The 17587-nt window shown below is 37.0% G+C and overlaps 1 protein-coding gene across 3 annotated transcripts in view; it reads right to left on the bottom strand.

The window, feature by feature from the left end:
* The window catches only part of arhgef28a (Rho guanine nucleotide exchange factor (GEF) 28a), a 55317-nt gene that overhangs the window by 25992 nt on the left and 11738 nt on the right, over nucleotides 1–17587 (bottom strand). For all 3 annotated transcript variants that reach the window (XR_013787571.1, XM_079473109.1, XM_079473108.1), the window contains exons 4-13: nucleotides 16522–17025; nucleotides 12934–13108; nucleotides 12609–12783; nucleotides 11088–11148; nucleotides 9677–9723; nucleotides 9416–9482; nucleotides 2443–2540; nucleotides 1785–2068; nucleotides 1082–1277; nucleotides 773–887 (exon numbers count right to left, since the gene is read on the bottom strand). Coding sequence is in view for 2 of the 3 variants with exons in the window: in XM_079473109.1 (XP_079329235.1) it covers nucleotides 773–887; nucleotides 1082–1277; nucleotides 1785–2068; nucleotides 2443–2540; nucleotides 9416–9482; nucleotides 9677–9723; nucleotides 11088–11148; nucleotides 12609–12783; nucleotides 12934–13108; nucleotides 16522–17025 (1722 nt within the window). In the remaining variant the exon portion in view is untranslated. The remainder of the gene's footprint in view (nucleotides 1–772; nucleotides 888–1081; nucleotides 1278–1784; nucleotides 2069–2442; nucleotides 2541–9415; nucleotides 9483–9676; nucleotides 9724–11087; nucleotides 11149–12608; nucleotides 12784–12933; nucleotides 13109–16521; nucleotides 17026–17587) is intronic.

The raw sequence follows: 17587 nt of genomic DNA, 5'->3' as shown, positions 1-17587 counted from the left end.
TAAACTTCAAAATAGAAACAGCAGCACAATTTGACTGTGTCTCATAACCATTCGTGCCTATTAAATCCACATATTCGCTCCGGGTAGAGAATGTAAAAAGGTTTTGAGACACAGCCATCCCCTCTCCATATATCTGTTAGTAGCCATTGTGTGTCTTTTGACTACAGTTTTGTTAGTGACTGCCAAACATGCTTCTTATGACGATCAAAGACGACTATTTCACTGACTTGAGCACCACAGAGAAAAGATCTATGTTTCTGTAACTGCCACAGATAGTAGTTCTTACTAGGAAACTACATATCTATAGATGTCAACGAATGCAGATCATCTGATGGTCAAAAACCGTGCCATGTGCAGAATTAATAACTATGGTGAAACAACAGATCCAAAGAGAACGCAAGCTAAAGGAACACCATGGGAAACAATTATATAAAATTATACCTCTCTGCTTAGTCATCTACACCAGTGGTTTTTGTGGCATTTGATAAAATATAGAAATGTATAATACATTTTGTGCAATCAAACATCAGCTAAATAAGTCCACCAAACAAAATGATTGATGTTCCAGCAGTGTATAATAAATATGTTTTTGTCATAATTAAAGTTCTACATTATGGTCAAGATATTTATTTGGGGGACGAAAGAAATCGTTTAAGAACCGCTGATCTACACAGTAATGAGAAGACAAAGAAGATCACGTGACAGTTTTTTTTATGGTATTCGACTATCTGGTAAAATACATGAATTGTTGTAAAAGGTTAGAGGATCTGACCTTGGTTGAAGTCGGTGGGTGGAGGCTGGGCATCCCTACTGAATCGTGGAGGCAGCAGGCTAACTTTGGGAGAGGTGTAGGAATATGAACGAAGACGAATACCTTGCTCAACGTCCTGAGAAGAAGAAAAAAATAATAATTTTACTTCAAAATGCTCACAAATTAAATATGGTGGTTATGATGGCACTAAAATCTTTCTTCAGGTACAGTCAACTGTATCTGTGTATAGCCTGTTTTACTGAAGTAACGTTTATAAAGTAAGGTTGTAAACTCTGCAGGTTCTGTTTTATTTCAATGTGGGTGTGGTACCTTTGCAGGGGCGGGGTTAGATGCAGAGGAGGCAGAGTGTGAACGAGTGCAGGTAAGATCAGGGGTAGGGTTGCATTTAATACGCTCGTCTCCGTTGTGTTTGAGCTCGAGGGCTGGCTGCGGAAGAGGCTTCTTCATTAAAATGTCGTCATCGTCATCCTCTTCACTGTCCATTTCCAAGGCCACCAAACTCGGGCTTAGAAAGAGGATTGGACTTCTAAAAATTCTCAACAACCACTGCGAGTAAGACGACCATCACTTAAAGCACTGGAAATAATAAATTATTTTGCTGGATATCTCACAGAAAAACTTTGGGCAAGCTTTGGAGGCATTTTAAACTTACCCAAAGTTCATTTCTGTTTATGCATTACAACCGTGAAGAAGAGAACAGTAAAGTGTCTCGCTTTATGGGGCATCTGCATGCAGCAAATAGGTCCCAGGTAACTCGTCATTTTACCCATTGTATATTGTTTGCGTGTCCAGTTTTACAAGCAGAATGTTTACAGAATTTTCTGTTTTTTACATCTCCAACAAAATGGTAGGACATCCAAACATCAAGATCTAATTTTGTCTTTACATGTGGGTTTGAGTACATAAAAATAAACTGTTGGGCAACTGTTTTTGCATCACAATCATGCTGAAGTAAATGTCATGTAAATTGACCAAAACCGCATTACATGCACATCAACATAGGTAGGCTTACCTCAGGTCATATGACTCTGTAGGTGAGTTTGAAGTGTTACAGGACTGTTCAGCAGGTCGGGTGGTCCGCATGAGTCTATCCAGCATCAATCCTGCTGGAGACGTTGGGGAAAAGGAACGAGAGGCAGGAGACCTTCCCTTTCGCTCTTCTTCATCTTTAATAAGTGGAGGCATATCTGTTGCCCCTGGTGGTAGGACCCCTGACATTTGCCAAACCCCACTGTCTGTCCCAGAGCTGTCCTCTGTGACACCAGGAACAGTGTACTTCAGATTGAAGTCATCATCCTACATTAAAAGAAAACCAAATGCGTTTTCCGGTTATTGATGTCATTTATGTTTTTAGGTTGCTACGTCTAAGTTTATGAAAATCTGTTGGCAGTATCATAGAATCACATCTTCAATAATGTTAAACTTAAGAGCTTTGTTTTGACAAAGTTCAGCAAGCGTTGTGACTTGAGGTTTAGGATATAATCTTCCAAAACCCAGACAGAAATGACGTTCCCTGAGAAAATCAATCACACGATAAATACACTAAATGAAAAGAGGAAAGGAAGCAGTAGGGATTTTGATGAAAAAGGGTGTCTGTAGATCTGTAATACAGAGATGATCTGCAGATCTGTAATACAGAGGTGATCTGCATGAGCAACGTTGTGTCTGACCTTAGTGGAGCTTCTAAGCATTGCTGTGAGTCTGACGGAAGCAGCGTCTGCGGAATGAAGTTGAAACGGAGTGCAGGAGCCAGGAGAGGAACACATCTCTGTAAAAAAAAATTAATCGATCAAGTCGTGTGTGTGTGTGCGTGTGTGTGTGTGTGTGTGTGTGTGTGTGTGTGTGTGTGTCAATAAGCACTAAACTACTGAAATAAATATTTTTTACAACAAAGTTTTGTTTGAATCTCAGTGTGTCATTAATGAAGAACTAAGATAAAAATAGAACTTCTGAATTTTAGAATGATGTAAAGAACAGCTGTCACCCTATATATGGTTGCCTGCTTTGTTTTTCTGTTCTTTGGAAAGACCGATCGCCAGCATGCATGTGTTTGGGCCATCTTTGAATGCCAAGAAGGCAGAGGAAAGCAGTTAAAAAGAAAACACAACTACGGCATGGTCTCTTTACTGCCATTCAATTTTGTTTTTCAATGCTTTTGCCTTCCTTTCACAAAGTTACGAGAATGCTTAACCCAGAAATGAACATTTTGTCATAATTGACTTATCCTTAAGTTGTTAGAAAACTGCATGCTATATACTAGGTTTTTTTGAGATACACAAACTAGAAATAGAAGAATAATGAGTACCGTATGTACACTGTACTTAAAGGGATAGTTCACTCAAATATGAACATTCTGTCATCATTTACTCACCCTCTGGTTGTTCCAAACTCGTTTTATTGTATTTGTTCTGATTAACACAATGGATGTCAGGGTCCAAACAAATCTCATCCCCCATTGACTACTGTAGTATTTATTTTCTCTGCTATGGCAGTAAATGGGGGATGACATCTGTTTGGTTACTGACATTCTTCCAAATATCTTTCCTACTGTCCAGCAGAACAAGGAAATTTATGTCATGTTTGGAACAACCTGGGGTTGAGTAAATGATGACAGGATTTCATTTTGGGCTGAACTATCCCTATTTATTTGTTGTTTATTATTGCACAAGTTTTGCACACATTTTTTTAAAAGTAAATTTTACTTAATTTGTGTTATTTGTAGTAAATTTTACTTAAAGTTTTTGCAGTTATTTCTTTTTAGAAAATCCAATGTTTTACAGTGTAGCTCTTAATGTATGACATCAGCTTGCTTTGACCAAATGTTGTCATGTTCTGAAAAGGTGGTTTGATACTATAAACGCTGCCCATATGACACATCTTCAGCAAAAGACTTGAAGTGTTTTGAAAGATGCGAAATACAGCACATAAAGCTTTAATGATGTATTCACATTTTATAAATACAGTATGGAGGCAAACATCGACTAAGCAAGACCTAGGGAAATGTGTACAACGAAGCTACGGGCTTCAAAAGATGTAGCACACAACCCCATTGACTTTTATGATACTTTGAAGTGCTTTTTTGTGTTGACAGCTTGAAAGTCCCTTTCCACTATGAACCTTCATTTGTGTCATGGTAAAAACACCAGAATAGAAGTCTGTAAACAACGACAGTATTTTAATGCTATATTCCCTGTATATTTCTGACATTAACCAACATTTTAAACAAAGTTGAATAAATCAACAGTAAGGTTTATTTGTCAACAGTTTTTTGCTCTTTGCTAATGCATCAACTAAATTGAAACCTTATTGTAATGTTACCAGGAAATGTTGCCGTATTGACAGGCCTTAGTTAAATTAGCACAATTAAGCAGTGCAAGCTGTTTTAAGTAAAGATAACTCAAACTTGCATTTTGGTCTGATAATAGAAACTGGGCCACTGTAAAATACTGTATGTTATTGACTTAAGTGTGATTAATGTGTTTAGTTAATGCACTGGATATATATAGTTAGAATATATATAAATATAGTTAGAAGGGATGACATCAGAATCAGTGATACATTGTGTACGTAAGAACTGTGTTACATGGAATCTACATTAAACAGTGACTCTGATTCCAAAATACACGCAGAGAAACACTCCCTCTGCATGAAGCCTGAGATGTTCTCTGGCTCAACATTGTGAAGGAAATCCTGTCAATTAAAACGGAATGTCCTACATATGCATGAAAAGTGTTGCAGGGCCAAACACATTCAATATAGACCTACATTCAATATGCATTCCTAGACAGCAATGAATATTCAATTGAGAGCAAAATGGAGACTTTCAGGTTTTTCCCCAGTGTCCTCACAAGTGTCTCCTTTGAAGTTTTAGATCTTAATGTCACACAGTATGCTTTGATTTACCAATATACCAAACCCAGAAAACCTTTATTTGTTTTTAGACATTTTTAGGGGAACCGCTGTCACTTCAATCAGAGAAATCTTTTAAGTCTTCTATACTCTGAGACAGCAGTAACATTTTGGCTCCTGACACACACACTTAGAAGTTTTGCCAATGCTGCCAACGTGGTTCACTGGAAATACCATTTTGGCTTATTCTTACAAACTTTTATATGCTAGAAGAAAACACCAATCCATTTATAAAACAAGATCTTCCTTATATTTCACACAACGTCAAAATAAACACAAACATGGCAAGATTCAATTTCAATGGAAAGGTCTGTATATGTTGGCACATAATGAGTTGCATGTGTCTTGGCAAAGGATGAGCGTACACATTTAAATTAAGCCGAGATTCCGATAACTCGGAGGGGCACCCCATACGCTGTCATAAAGGATGCGTGTGAAAGCCTTCCAACAACAACGGAAAAATCTAAACCTGACGTCAACTCACTCATTCATCTCCACTCACACACAGGCCTGACTTATGAAATCACTTCTGCATGAAACGCAAACGCAACTCAGGTACAGATCCCATCACCACAAAAGCAGATTTGCTACTGCATTTTTAATGCCAGCAACACATTTTACATTTACATTTAGGCAACACAAATAAAGACTAGTTGATGCAGTTCTGCATGAAACTGACATAAGCTTATAGAAACTAGGTGAACACTTCAAATGGCTCATGAGAAGAGACCTGTGGTCATGGTAGCATGGTATCGCATAACGTTTACAATAAATGTATTCATTCATAAAGTGATTTACAAATGAAGAAACATTGTATCATGGTTATAAATCAATGCACATTATTGATATTAATTTTTATAGACCAGCCAGATTAAAACGATCGTTGTATTTAATTACCATATAAAAGAAACTGTGGAAAAAACAGCTGGAAACTCACATTTTTTATTATTTTTAGCTTTCAAAGCTGTAACTCATTGCGGAGTGAAGCTTCTAATGATCTACAGGCCAACACAACAAACTCAGCTATTATTCTATAACACGGTTTTGGTTCAGATGCTGGCTTGTACAGAATTAAACAAATCCAGTCAATGAGACAAAAACATTCGACCTGAAACATTTTATCTGGTTTTCTTTTTGTTACATGTGTCAATGGTTACAGTATGTTTTCTCTCCCAGATTCTCTCATTACCTGCTTTTGGTGTCCGCCTCCTGATTCTCATCTTTGGAAAGGATGGCCACGAGTAGTTAAACGGAGAGTCTGAGTCAGAATCCATGTTATTATTTTCGTCAACAGTTCCGTTCTGAGAAACGCATAATCTTATTGTAACCGTGGAGTTAAATGAACACAGGAGTTGGAAGACACCTTTCCAAAAACCCAGATTCCACAGATAAGCGTTCAAGAGATAGCACCGATGTGTCTGAGTGTGTTTGTGTGTGCACGCAAGTGTGTGAGAAGGTGGGTTCGGTCTAAAAGCTCTCTACTCCCACTTTTTTTTGTTGCAGGCAGAGTCAGGACTGACTTCAGACACGGGAGACCACGACAGAGGTTTTTTTTAAACTAAGATGTCTGTAAGAATCTGAAGGTCAGCCAAGGTTTAGTAATCATTAACCATACGTGCTAATAAAACCCTGTGAGGTCCTGGGATTCAGAAAGACACACCTCCCCTAAGCTCCTTAGAAACAATAATAAAGACAACTGTGGAAAATTTCAACATATCTTTACTATGTAAACAATGCTTTATTAAATCACATCTCATTTCAGACAAACTTCCCACTAGAAAGAATGAGTCATGTATTGTTTCACTCAAAAAAGACATGCAACATGCATTTATTTAGACTTAAAAAATCGTTCTGAATGAACAGCAAACAACTGGCCACAATATATCTAACAAAGAGCATGCTCTCAACAGTCTAAAGACTTATTAAATTGGCTATGTCTGTCAGAGTTTCCTATTTAATATGTTGACTGAAAAAACATTGCTATGCTTCTGTGCAAAACACGACTTTACTGGATAACCAAAACTAGTGGAAAAGCTTTCCTGTAACTCAGTGGTAAGAGCGTGGCGCTAACAACGCCAAGGTCATGGGTTCGATCCCAGGGGATTGCACATACTTAGGAACAAATGTATAGTATAATGCAATGCACGTCGCTTTGGATAAAAGCGTTTGCCAAATGCATTTAAAGAAAAAGCCCCAAACATTACTTTAAAGTTTGTCTACATTAACAAACGTTCCACCTAATACCAAGCTAATACAGAGAACACGGTGAAAACATCAGCCAATTAGAATAAGTCCATGCCATACACTAAGCCCTACAAAACTGAACAAACCCTATACAAACTCAACCATACACAGAGAACACCCCCACAAACCCAACCTCACACAGGCTCAATGCAGCATCGACTAAATGCTCTATATCTATATAAGTCTTCCTCAATATAGAAATCATCAGACATTTTGCAAAGATCAGCTTATATACAGCGTGCGTCTACTTGTAAACACAGAGTTGAGCTTACGGTTTGTTAGTCAGAACGCGGCTCTGCCCCCACCGCATGTGCTTGCATCAAAATCCTCTTGTTGACATGCATCATAGACTGACAAGACAGAGGAGAATATATCGATTAAGTTTGTTATTTTGGTTTGTAAATCAATTGAGCCACAATGAGCGGATGGACCAATTTAACAATGTCTTCAGTACTTTTCTGGACCTTGACAAAAACTGTAACCATGATATCTATGAAGAAAATCTCACAGAAGATATCTTTATTTGTGTCCACAGTGTGCCTCATTTCACAAGGTAAGCCTCATGCCCATGTAGGGAAAGCTCGTACATGAACCAGGTGGAATGGAGAAACCAGTAAAGGCATTTGTATTAGAATGTGGAACACGTTCTCTAAGATGAGCTAACTGTTAAAGCATCATGTTAAATGTTAACATGATGCTTTAACAGTTAGATCATCCCAGAGAATGTGTTCCACATTCTAATACAAATGCCCTTACTGAGCTTTTGTGCAAGTTCAAAAATCTACTTAAAACATTCGTGCGACTTTACAGTTGAAACAGTGAATGAGTAGGTCAGGGAATGGATTGAAGTGCCAAATTCAATTAAAAAATAAAAAAGCCCTATTGTCTGTTCCCTTTGCTGAACTATAAATTATTCACAAAAAGTTCACTTTTTGAACTGCATTAATACAAGTACAGTATATTGCTGCTGTCCTCCTGAAACCTTGCATCTCCATATTTTGTGATTTTTATTTATTTTGCCATAAATCATTATTAGTCACTATTTATGTTTGTCACTTGGTTTTGCAAATATCTAACCTATAGAAAGAATTGAAAAGGGCTTGTCAACTTTGACAACAAAGTGTTTGAACATCTAAAAAGTACAGTGTTTTTTCCATTTTCTGAAAAACAGTGACATTGGTAGCAGAAGGACGACGAAATATTTAAAACGGCAATAACGGTGTCCAAATTGGTTAATTAATTCAGCACCACTGACACAAAGCTAAACAAAACATGCCTGAACAGAATTTTTTTTAAATAGAAAATGAGTCTGTTCAGTTGCCAGTCAATGATGCTATTGTGGATGTACAAGTAATGCAATGTAATGGTTGCACGACGTAGAGTATACCTAAAAACAAAAAATGGATGCTGTAAAAAATCTGACCTCAACTCAATTTTCTATTGACTTGTTGCATCTAAATCTTCAATTGGCAAAACTGTTCATAAAATGTACAGGATTTTAATCAAGTTCATAAGTGAAGCACTGACAAATTGTGTGACATTTTCCTTTGTGAAATAATCTTATATAAAAATCGAATAAGTACGGAAGCCGTAAAGTGCCAAACAAAATAACAAATCTAAAAGCCAAAAAACTAATCCTGAATCACAATTACAAATCTGAAAACGCAACACCAAATCTGAAAACACATAAACAAACCATAAAGCACAACAACAATTCCGGAAACAAAATAACAAGTCAGAAAACTCAATGACAAATCGGTAAAACCGGAAAAGGTATGTTGTCTTTTGTGTGACGGGGTAGTTACTAGCAATAAGAAGCGATGAACGTGAAATGAAATAAAAACATAACACATTCACTTGATAATAATTTATATTTACTTATATGAAGCTTCATGGTTCATTAACAGGGTCATATTATATACTTTTGAAACATAACAGGCCTAGTATTTTGTATTTACATACTGTCAAATTTAAGTGCTGAAACCATTTTGCCCAGTCTAAAACGAATGCGGACTAAAACTTAGCAGCAAGAAACTACTTCCTGACATCAAATCTTTTGGATCTGACGTCAGACTGTGGCACATGACCACTATTTAGTTTTTAGCATCTTGGTCAGTTCAGTAATGGTGAGCTTGTAAGAGGATGTGGGATAAAAACCATAATATATATATATATATGTAAATGAGATAACTCTTTTTCAAAAATCATGTTTTTTTATTATGTTTTTATTGTGTTGGTTAGCTGTTTTTTGTTATTGTGGCTTGAATCAAAACAAACCAACCTCAGTTTGATTGATGTGCACAATAAATAACATCATTTTTGTTACCTCATTTTGGAACCAAACACTTCATATATATATAATAGAGAAAGATTTTAATCCACTACTGTCATAAAAACAGCAATGTAACTAAACACAGACAAACACAAGTAGTAACAGACAAATACAGCAGCAAAATGAACATGCGATGAAATGGACGGATGTATCTGTACCTGTGTAAAGCGTGTTTAGATCGTCTTCCTCTTCATCAAGACAAAGAACAAGCTGTTCTTCGAAGACCTGAAAAACAAGATGTCAAAAATAAGCTCGCACACTGTTTTCAAGAACAAAATAAGAGCACGGGTATTAACATCTGTCCATTAGAGAGCGGAAGAACCCACAAGCCAAGGAGAGCACAAACGATAGTGATCCATTACAGAGGTTCTGATTCCAAGAATCAATTTACACACACGCAAAAGAATGATTCAACTCACACTATCCACCAGGGTACGGTCTTCAGGTAACAGCGGCCTGTTCCGATCTGAGAAGCAGAAATAACACAATATGAAAAACTCACATCCATTTGGACACAAGCTTGGAATAAATATTAAAAAGGACACGTTTTTTAAACTCGAGATGAAAAAAAGGAGAGAAACCAGCAAGCACAAACACGCCATTCAGTAAGAAAAACCACAATCACCATGGTGAACAGTGACAGGAAGTGTCTACACATTAAGGTCGAGAGGTCACAGGGGCTAAACTTGCAGGGATTCCGGCTGTCAACACATGAAGCTGGCATTTTCTTTCTCTCTTTTAATAGAACTGACATAACTCAACTCAATTTTTCCTTATCAGTCCAACTGTGGGCTGGTTATTTCTTAGTCCTCTCTTAACCCTCCCAAATATACAGTGTCACTCTCTCTCTGAGCCCACCCAAGAGGAATGTGTCTCCTCATACTGGACATGTTTGGGAAACCAGCCGGAGGTCCCTCACAAAGACCGCTCTGTGTATGTGTGTGTGTGTGTGTGTGTGTGTGTGTGTGTGTGTGTGTGCATTAGTGTATGTGTATTCCACATCCCACATTCTACCACAATGTCCTCCTGAGTGAGCCAAATTCACCCAATGTACTCTAACAACCCTGCCAGAACTAACTCACAGTGACAGACAGAGAAAAAGAGGATGGTGTAAGGAGATTCGGGGTCAAGAAGAGGCAGGGTTCCCACTCGAAGCCAAATGTCAAATTCCCTGACTTTCCATAACTAAAAAGTTGAATTTCCTTGACCTATAATGAATGAAACCCAGTCTTTGAATTGGTCGTTTTTTTGCCAAAGCTCTTGAAATGTCTTGAAATTTTGCCTTATTTATTAGCTACAGGTGACTGCATTTGACTTAAGTGATCACCAGGTGAAAAGCAAGAAGGGAATAAAATGGTGCTTAAGATAACCATAACAATACGCAAAAATGTGTTCAAAAATCAAACAAGATAAAAAAAGCTAGTATTCTGATAAATGGAAACTAAAATTTAAAGCGACAAACAAAAAATCCCTGTTATTCCATGGTTCTGACAAAACATTTTTTTAATTCCATGACTTTCAATGTCTGGAATAAACCTTGTAAAATTCCATGATATTCCAGAAATACCATGACCCGTGGGAACCCTGAAGAGGGAACGAAACAAGAGACAAATAGAAAAAATACGGAATAAAGTGGAGGAGAATTGAGATTGAGAGAGAGCCAAAATGGTTCTAATTTAGAAAAGTCAAAGTTGAAAGAATACTGCATGTCATTTTGCTTATTTTCACTAATGCTAACAAGGCCAAAAATGTGGACAGAAAAACAATCATGATTAAAATGCAAAATGCATTCAAAGACCTCAGGGTTCGAGAAAAACAGAGGTGACTCACCTCTGTCAAATAAATTACATATGCGTGTGTTCCCTTCAGACGACTCTCTCAGACGCCTTACCTGTAACACACCAGACAGACTAAGAATGCTGATAGAGAATCAGATTTGTGTTTTGACATTAATGGGATAAATCATAACGAAATGCAGCATAAAGAAAATGCATCATTCCTAATCTGCTTTTATGCAGCTGGGCAATTTCATGCAAATGTCAACCTTACCATGAAAAAAACGTTAAACCAAAGGTTTTTGCTATAGTGACTACCCAGATGTCAACCTTCGGTGGTTGAAATACCCATGTGAAAAATTTAGTGCATGAAGTCAGGTAAGTACCATTTTCAGGATTATCTCATCCATAACACTACATATTCCTCATATATGCACACATGAAAAACTAAACAAATAAACTTTTTATGTTCTAAAAACAGGCTTCCTTCTCCATGTGTTGGGTATTATTGCTTCTGGTTTGTGTATTTTATACTGCGTTTAAGATCACAGGTACATGATTTACAGCAAAAGTATTCTCCCTTGGCGTTTTTTGTTTTGTCTGTCAACAGTTGTTATACATGAAATACCAGTCTGCTACTCAAAGCAATAAAAGACACTGTAATAATGGTTTGTAAAGTTATGACTTTCATTTTATGAGCCTCACTTATAGACTCATAAAACCATTTTCACACATAACGTAACATGCTTTGAAACATGTATATATATCCAGAGGTAACTTTCTGTAAAATCATAAAAGAAATTGCCTTCTCCAACTTAATGTGCACAGACAACAATATAAGAAAGCATTTTTTTCTCAGTGCTTTCAGCATTGCTCAGTTCATTTGACAGGATTGAAAAAGCAACGATAGTTCCATCAATGGTGTGAGTTTGGGGTGGGATTATTAGTTTGATCAAACCGATTAGCAGTTCTGTTTAATAACACTACTTTAGCTAAATAACTAAGCTAAACATATCAATTCATGACTTTCATATAGACATTCATATCATATGTAAAATGCTTTAAAGAGAACTACCCTTAAGGTGTAGCTTCCACGTGAATATACTGACAGTACAGTGCACGCCACACAACAGGTATTAGTTGACATTGCACAACCGTGTATACACAGAGGATTAGCAGGTGTGTCATAACTGATGCTAAAATGGATGCAAGGAATAAGCAGCGGTTTATCAAAATAAACGCCCTGGAACTTTTAATGACTAGTTTTGACTAAGTATCTTGATTCAGTACCAGTTACTGTATATACCAGAGCATTTTAATTCACACAAGATTTGGGGTGAGCACCCCCTACTGGCCTCAAAAACACTTTGTTCAAAACCTTGAGGTCCTTCATCAATAATGAGACCAGGCTCAACCCCTGCTTGGTCAAAGAGGCAAAAAACTGCAGACTGACAGAAGCTATAAACATCATGGTAAAACTGTTTTCTTCATCTTTTTTCTTAGCTCAGAGTTTAGACAAAAGTTTAAGGTTTTCAATATAGAGCACAATTCATAGCATATGCAAATGCGAACTCACCCGTGTGAGCGTCTCTGTTTCTTTGCACCTCTCTCTGTACAGCTGGATGCAGCTTTGTGCATCTATTTGTGTGCTGTGTTTGACAGACAGGCAAACCCAGTCGGTGAAAGGGCAGAAACGGAGCTGGTGCGAGCCGTCGGTCCAGACCTGACACATCCACACAGGCTTGGAGAGGCTGATCATAACATGACTTAGTCAGAATAAGTCGTTACTGTAACGTTACTGTAAACTTTAACAATAACATCACGAAGGTGACACGTGTGATTAATTAATCTTTTCTCAATCTGGATCTTATTATTGTGTAATACTGGACGGAATGACTCACTTTGTTAAAGTGCTGATGAGCGTCGGGTCTCTTTGCTTTTCAGTCAGCGTAAGAGAACTTGGTTCTTCCACGCTGACTGTGGGAACCATCCCCTGACCTTCAGACATCTGGAGGAGGAAGTGACAGAGGTGGGAAAACCCTAAACATCCGGCCGTGTAAAGAAGAGTCTGAAGATCTGAAATTAAGAGAGAAATGTGTAAACTACACAACATGATAAAATGTATTCTGGGATCGAACAAACAATGAGAATTACACATAGCCCTGTGAAAAATACAGTTCCATAATTCCCTCGTACACTTTCACATCAAGGAGTTAAAAATGAAAACACACAGTTAATCTCTGGTGTTTTCTGCACTATGGAATAATATGTTATTTTTGAAGTTCACATGTGTGTATTCTCTGTTTAGAAAATAATTAAGATATTTGTAAAACACATTGGTAAACACGACCACTAAAAACATGGCCTGACAACCAAATCGCTCAACCAATAACGGGATTTCCTGTTGTTTGACAGATGAGGGGAGCTTCCTGGAAACCTGTACTAAAAACATTTTATTTTTTCAAATTCTATTTGTGACCCTGGACGACATTTCCAGTCGTTTTTTCGATATTGAGATTTTTACAATCACCTGAAAGCAGAATAAACAAGATTTCTATTGATGTAAAGGACGGGTTGTTAGGACAGGACAATATTTTGCGGAGATACAGCTGTTTAAAACTCTGAATATAGAGAAAATTCCCTCTGATTAACAACTTCAATCCTCTCACAGAAATACATTTTTTATATATTTAGTGTAGGGAATTTACTAAATATCTTCATGGAACAATGATATTTACTTAATATCCTAATTATTTTGGGCATAAAAGAAAAATCGATCATTTTGACCCATACAAGAATGTATTTTTGGCTTTTACTGGCTGGTTTTGTAATCCAGGGTCACATTTCGTGATGCAAGTCTCCCAGTCATGTCACACAGCTTTAATTGTTTATCAATGTTTCTGTTTTTGTGTGTCACATGTCTAGTAAGAGAAACCAGAGAGATATTAGGTCAAAACCTGCCCATCAGGTCATCACAATACCCCAACTCACAAACAAAGGCACACACATAATGAATTCAAACAAACTGTCGGAGAATAAACAACCATGTTCATATGAATGAACTTCAGGATGTACAAGAGAAAAAGAGTTAAGCAGATAAAGCCTTTTACAGGTGTGGGATTAGTCAAACTAAGGACAGGGTGTCGACAGAAAAACGGAACGGGACACGAGGAAACCAGACTGGTGTGTTCGTAAAACACGACACGCACATGCACACACGCAAACACCCAATTGATCGAACAGATGTCTGCCACTCTTTGCTTGTATTGAGTGAGGTAGTTGACCGTGCACACAGCTGTTTTGATTTAAGAGAGTAGTGAGGTGAGGCATTTCCAACTGCTTCTTGTTCACCGCAAGCACTTCACTTCTATATTTTGGATAAACTTACCGAAACTTGACCAGTCGTTTGCTACATTTGCCATGTCGGTGAAATTTAAACAATTGCTCATCTCACAAGAACCGTTTATGTGAACAATTCACTAACATTGATAGTTACGAAAGTTATTTGATTGTTTAAAATAATATATACAGCCACGGAAAATATTAAGAGACCATTTCAGAGACCGTTTCTCTGATTTTAAAATGTACTATTCATAGGTATGGGTTTAGGTAAAATGTTCATTTTTGTTTCATTCTGTGAACCACTAACAACAGTTTCTTTCATGCATTTGTTTGGAAAAACATGATGAACAGGTCAAAATAACAGAAAAGATGGTCTGTAATACTGCAAAGTTCATATTCACTTCCAAGCAATACAACAGTAATATTTGTATATTGTGTATTTAGGAAAAGGTTTTTTTATGTTATGACATCCCTTTCTATCACAGTTTTTATGTGTCTTGTCATGCTGTCAGTCTTTCACATTGCCGTTGTATGACTTTATGTCACTCCTGAGGTAAGATTTTGTTGAAATTCAACAGACACTGGACTAGAATGGCCACAATACATCTAGACATGCTAATTTGAAATGAAAATTTAGACCGCTTTCTTTTATTCCCCGCTGCTGTATGTGCACTTTACAGTAAGGTGCTTCAGATAAAAGCGTCTGCCAAATGCATGAAATGTCAATGTACATACATTACATATCTGACATGAGAATGTCCAGCGAAGACTTTGTATCACATTATTTTGGTGAACAATGTGTTTCTCAGAGTAAAAAGAACGTTGCTAAAAAGTGCCGTCATAAATTTAAACTGACATGTCGTTCCACAGACAAAGCAATGAAATGAACGCCAATTTAGTTGTGCAATTTACCGCGAACAACAGCTGGTGTTAAGTAAGGGGCCCCTGTGTGCGCTAAAGACTCTCTTTAAATCTTTCCCTCTTCTCACTGTTTAAGAAATTAGTTGATGTTCCATGAAAGAATGAGCACAGTAACCATTCCAATTTGCATACCAATTTGCGCCATAGCATAGTGACAGTTTACGGAAGGAAAAAATGCACAAAGATAAAAATAGATGATTATGTAAACAACAACCTACAGTCCATGTTAAATAAATATCCTGGGGCAGTACCAATACCAAATCCTCTGGAGTGAAACTGTGGAAGTTACTATTATACATGTAAGGATCAATCGAAATTGTTTTACTCTGCGTTTGTTTTCCTAATTCAAATGAATGATTCTACTATAATTAAATATGGAGGAATGAAAGTAAAACAAATTGTGCTTCTGAAAACAAACAAAGATGTTCCAACTCGCCTACTAAAACACAAGTAATCACAAAATACAAAAATAATTGACACGTTGACACTAAGGACATCAAAAATGATGAAAAGCAATCTCAAAAAAGGGGACAACATAAGTCATATTATTGTTTACTATATCAGTGTATACGCCTGGCATTGACTTTTAGTCACATGTGAAGCATGCTGTCGCACCCAACATTCATCTGATGCAACATCAGTGTTTCCTTAAGTGGGAAATCCAATTTTTATATATAACGATTAGTGTTGGATCTTTTTCTGAGACATGTGGTACTACACACAACACAAAATCAGAGCCATTCACTTGATGAGTCTGGATTCGAAGTGAATACAAAACACTATTACTTAGAGTTACTCAGTTGTAACTAAAGGGTTGTAGAATTTAGTCCTGTGATCTACTAACAAGCTATAACACAGTGTGCAGAGCTCTAAAGGTTTAAATAGTTCTGTGATAATCCGAATGGATGTAATTTCTTTAACACAGACGTATCTTACATACAAGTTTGTCAAATGGAAAATTTGTCAAATGGAAAATTTATCAAATGTCATGAAATGATCACAAGATGTGATTAAAACAGTGATTCATATTTCCAAAATATGATTCGCATGACTACAGTCATGGATATGGTGAATTGAAGGTTTCCTTGTTTTTCTCAGAATGAATTTGTTTGAAGAGTTGCCAAATGTACTTGTACTTAACAGTCAGAATCCAGTGTAAACAAGGACAAAATAAGGGTTAGCAGTACTGGAAGGATATGGAACAAAAGAAATTGTAATTGACTGACCTTGATTCACCCGTCTAGTTCGGCCGTCCCATTCCAGAAAGTGCAAGTTAGCCAGGGCCTGTGTGATTTTTTTATCAAAACCATTGTGTTGTCCCGCTGTGCATGTGTGCTTTGGAACAGCCTTAGAAGTTCTTGAACCTTCTCTCAGGCTGTAATGTTCCTGATCACAAACACATAGCCCCTGTTTTGTCTCATCTGGTACTTTAGATTGAAATAATTCCTTCGGATCAGAAATCCAATCCGTCTCATGCTGTCCAGTCTTATCTAAATGATTCTGTTTAGATGAGATTTCGTTCTCCAAGCAGTATTTCCTTAGGATGTCCTCATGGTTACTGGAGGTCAAGGGATCAGAGGTTATCAGCTGCACCGCCACCTCTTGAGCCTCATCTTCTATGTACTCCAGAAACAGCTCTTTTGAATGGGAGAGGGGGCTGATGGGAAAATTACAGATGGACCTCACACAGCTGTAGAACTTCACAGACACTTTCTCAGGAACATCATGACCTTGGAGGAAAAAGAGAGATTGGTCGAAGTTTAATCACAAAGATGTATTAATAGATAAAATTAGGCCAGTGTATATATACGAATATATGTGCAAACAATATTGAAGGATATTGAAGGATTCCTTATAGGTTCTTCCTGCTTTTTCTTAAAATATACAAGCAATCCATATCAATAACATTTTTATTACTTTTTATCTATTTCATGATGAAAGAAATTTCTTAGCGTAACTAATATTGTCTGCAGATTGAAACGTTTTTAAGAAAAGTTTAAGAAAACATTTCAGTCAAGTGACCATAAACTTCGAATGGTAGTGTATTTATACATCACAATTTTGTCTTGTGTTACTGTCTTCCTTGTGGTCACATGGCAAATTAAAATAGAAAAACAGGATGTTATCAAGCTCAAGTGATTTGATATAAAAAATACTTTTCCCAAACCAACACTTTAAGTCATCAAGTTTAAAGCATCAGTTTATATGTATTTTTGATATTTCAATTAGCTTCTAAACAAAGACATCCCCTACAACTTCACCATACACAAGTGATGTGTTTTCAGGAATCAC

The sequence above is a fragment of the Barbatula barbatula genome (genome assembly GCF_947034865.1).
Source record: "Barbatula barbatula genome assembly, chromosome: 2".
Taxonomy (NCBI): Eukaryota; Metazoa; Chordata; class Actinopteri; order Cypriniformes; family Nemacheilidae; genus Barbatula; species Barbatula barbatula.
Note: the sequence above shows the minus strand (reverse complement) of the source record. Positions and strands in the feature narration are given on the sequence as shown.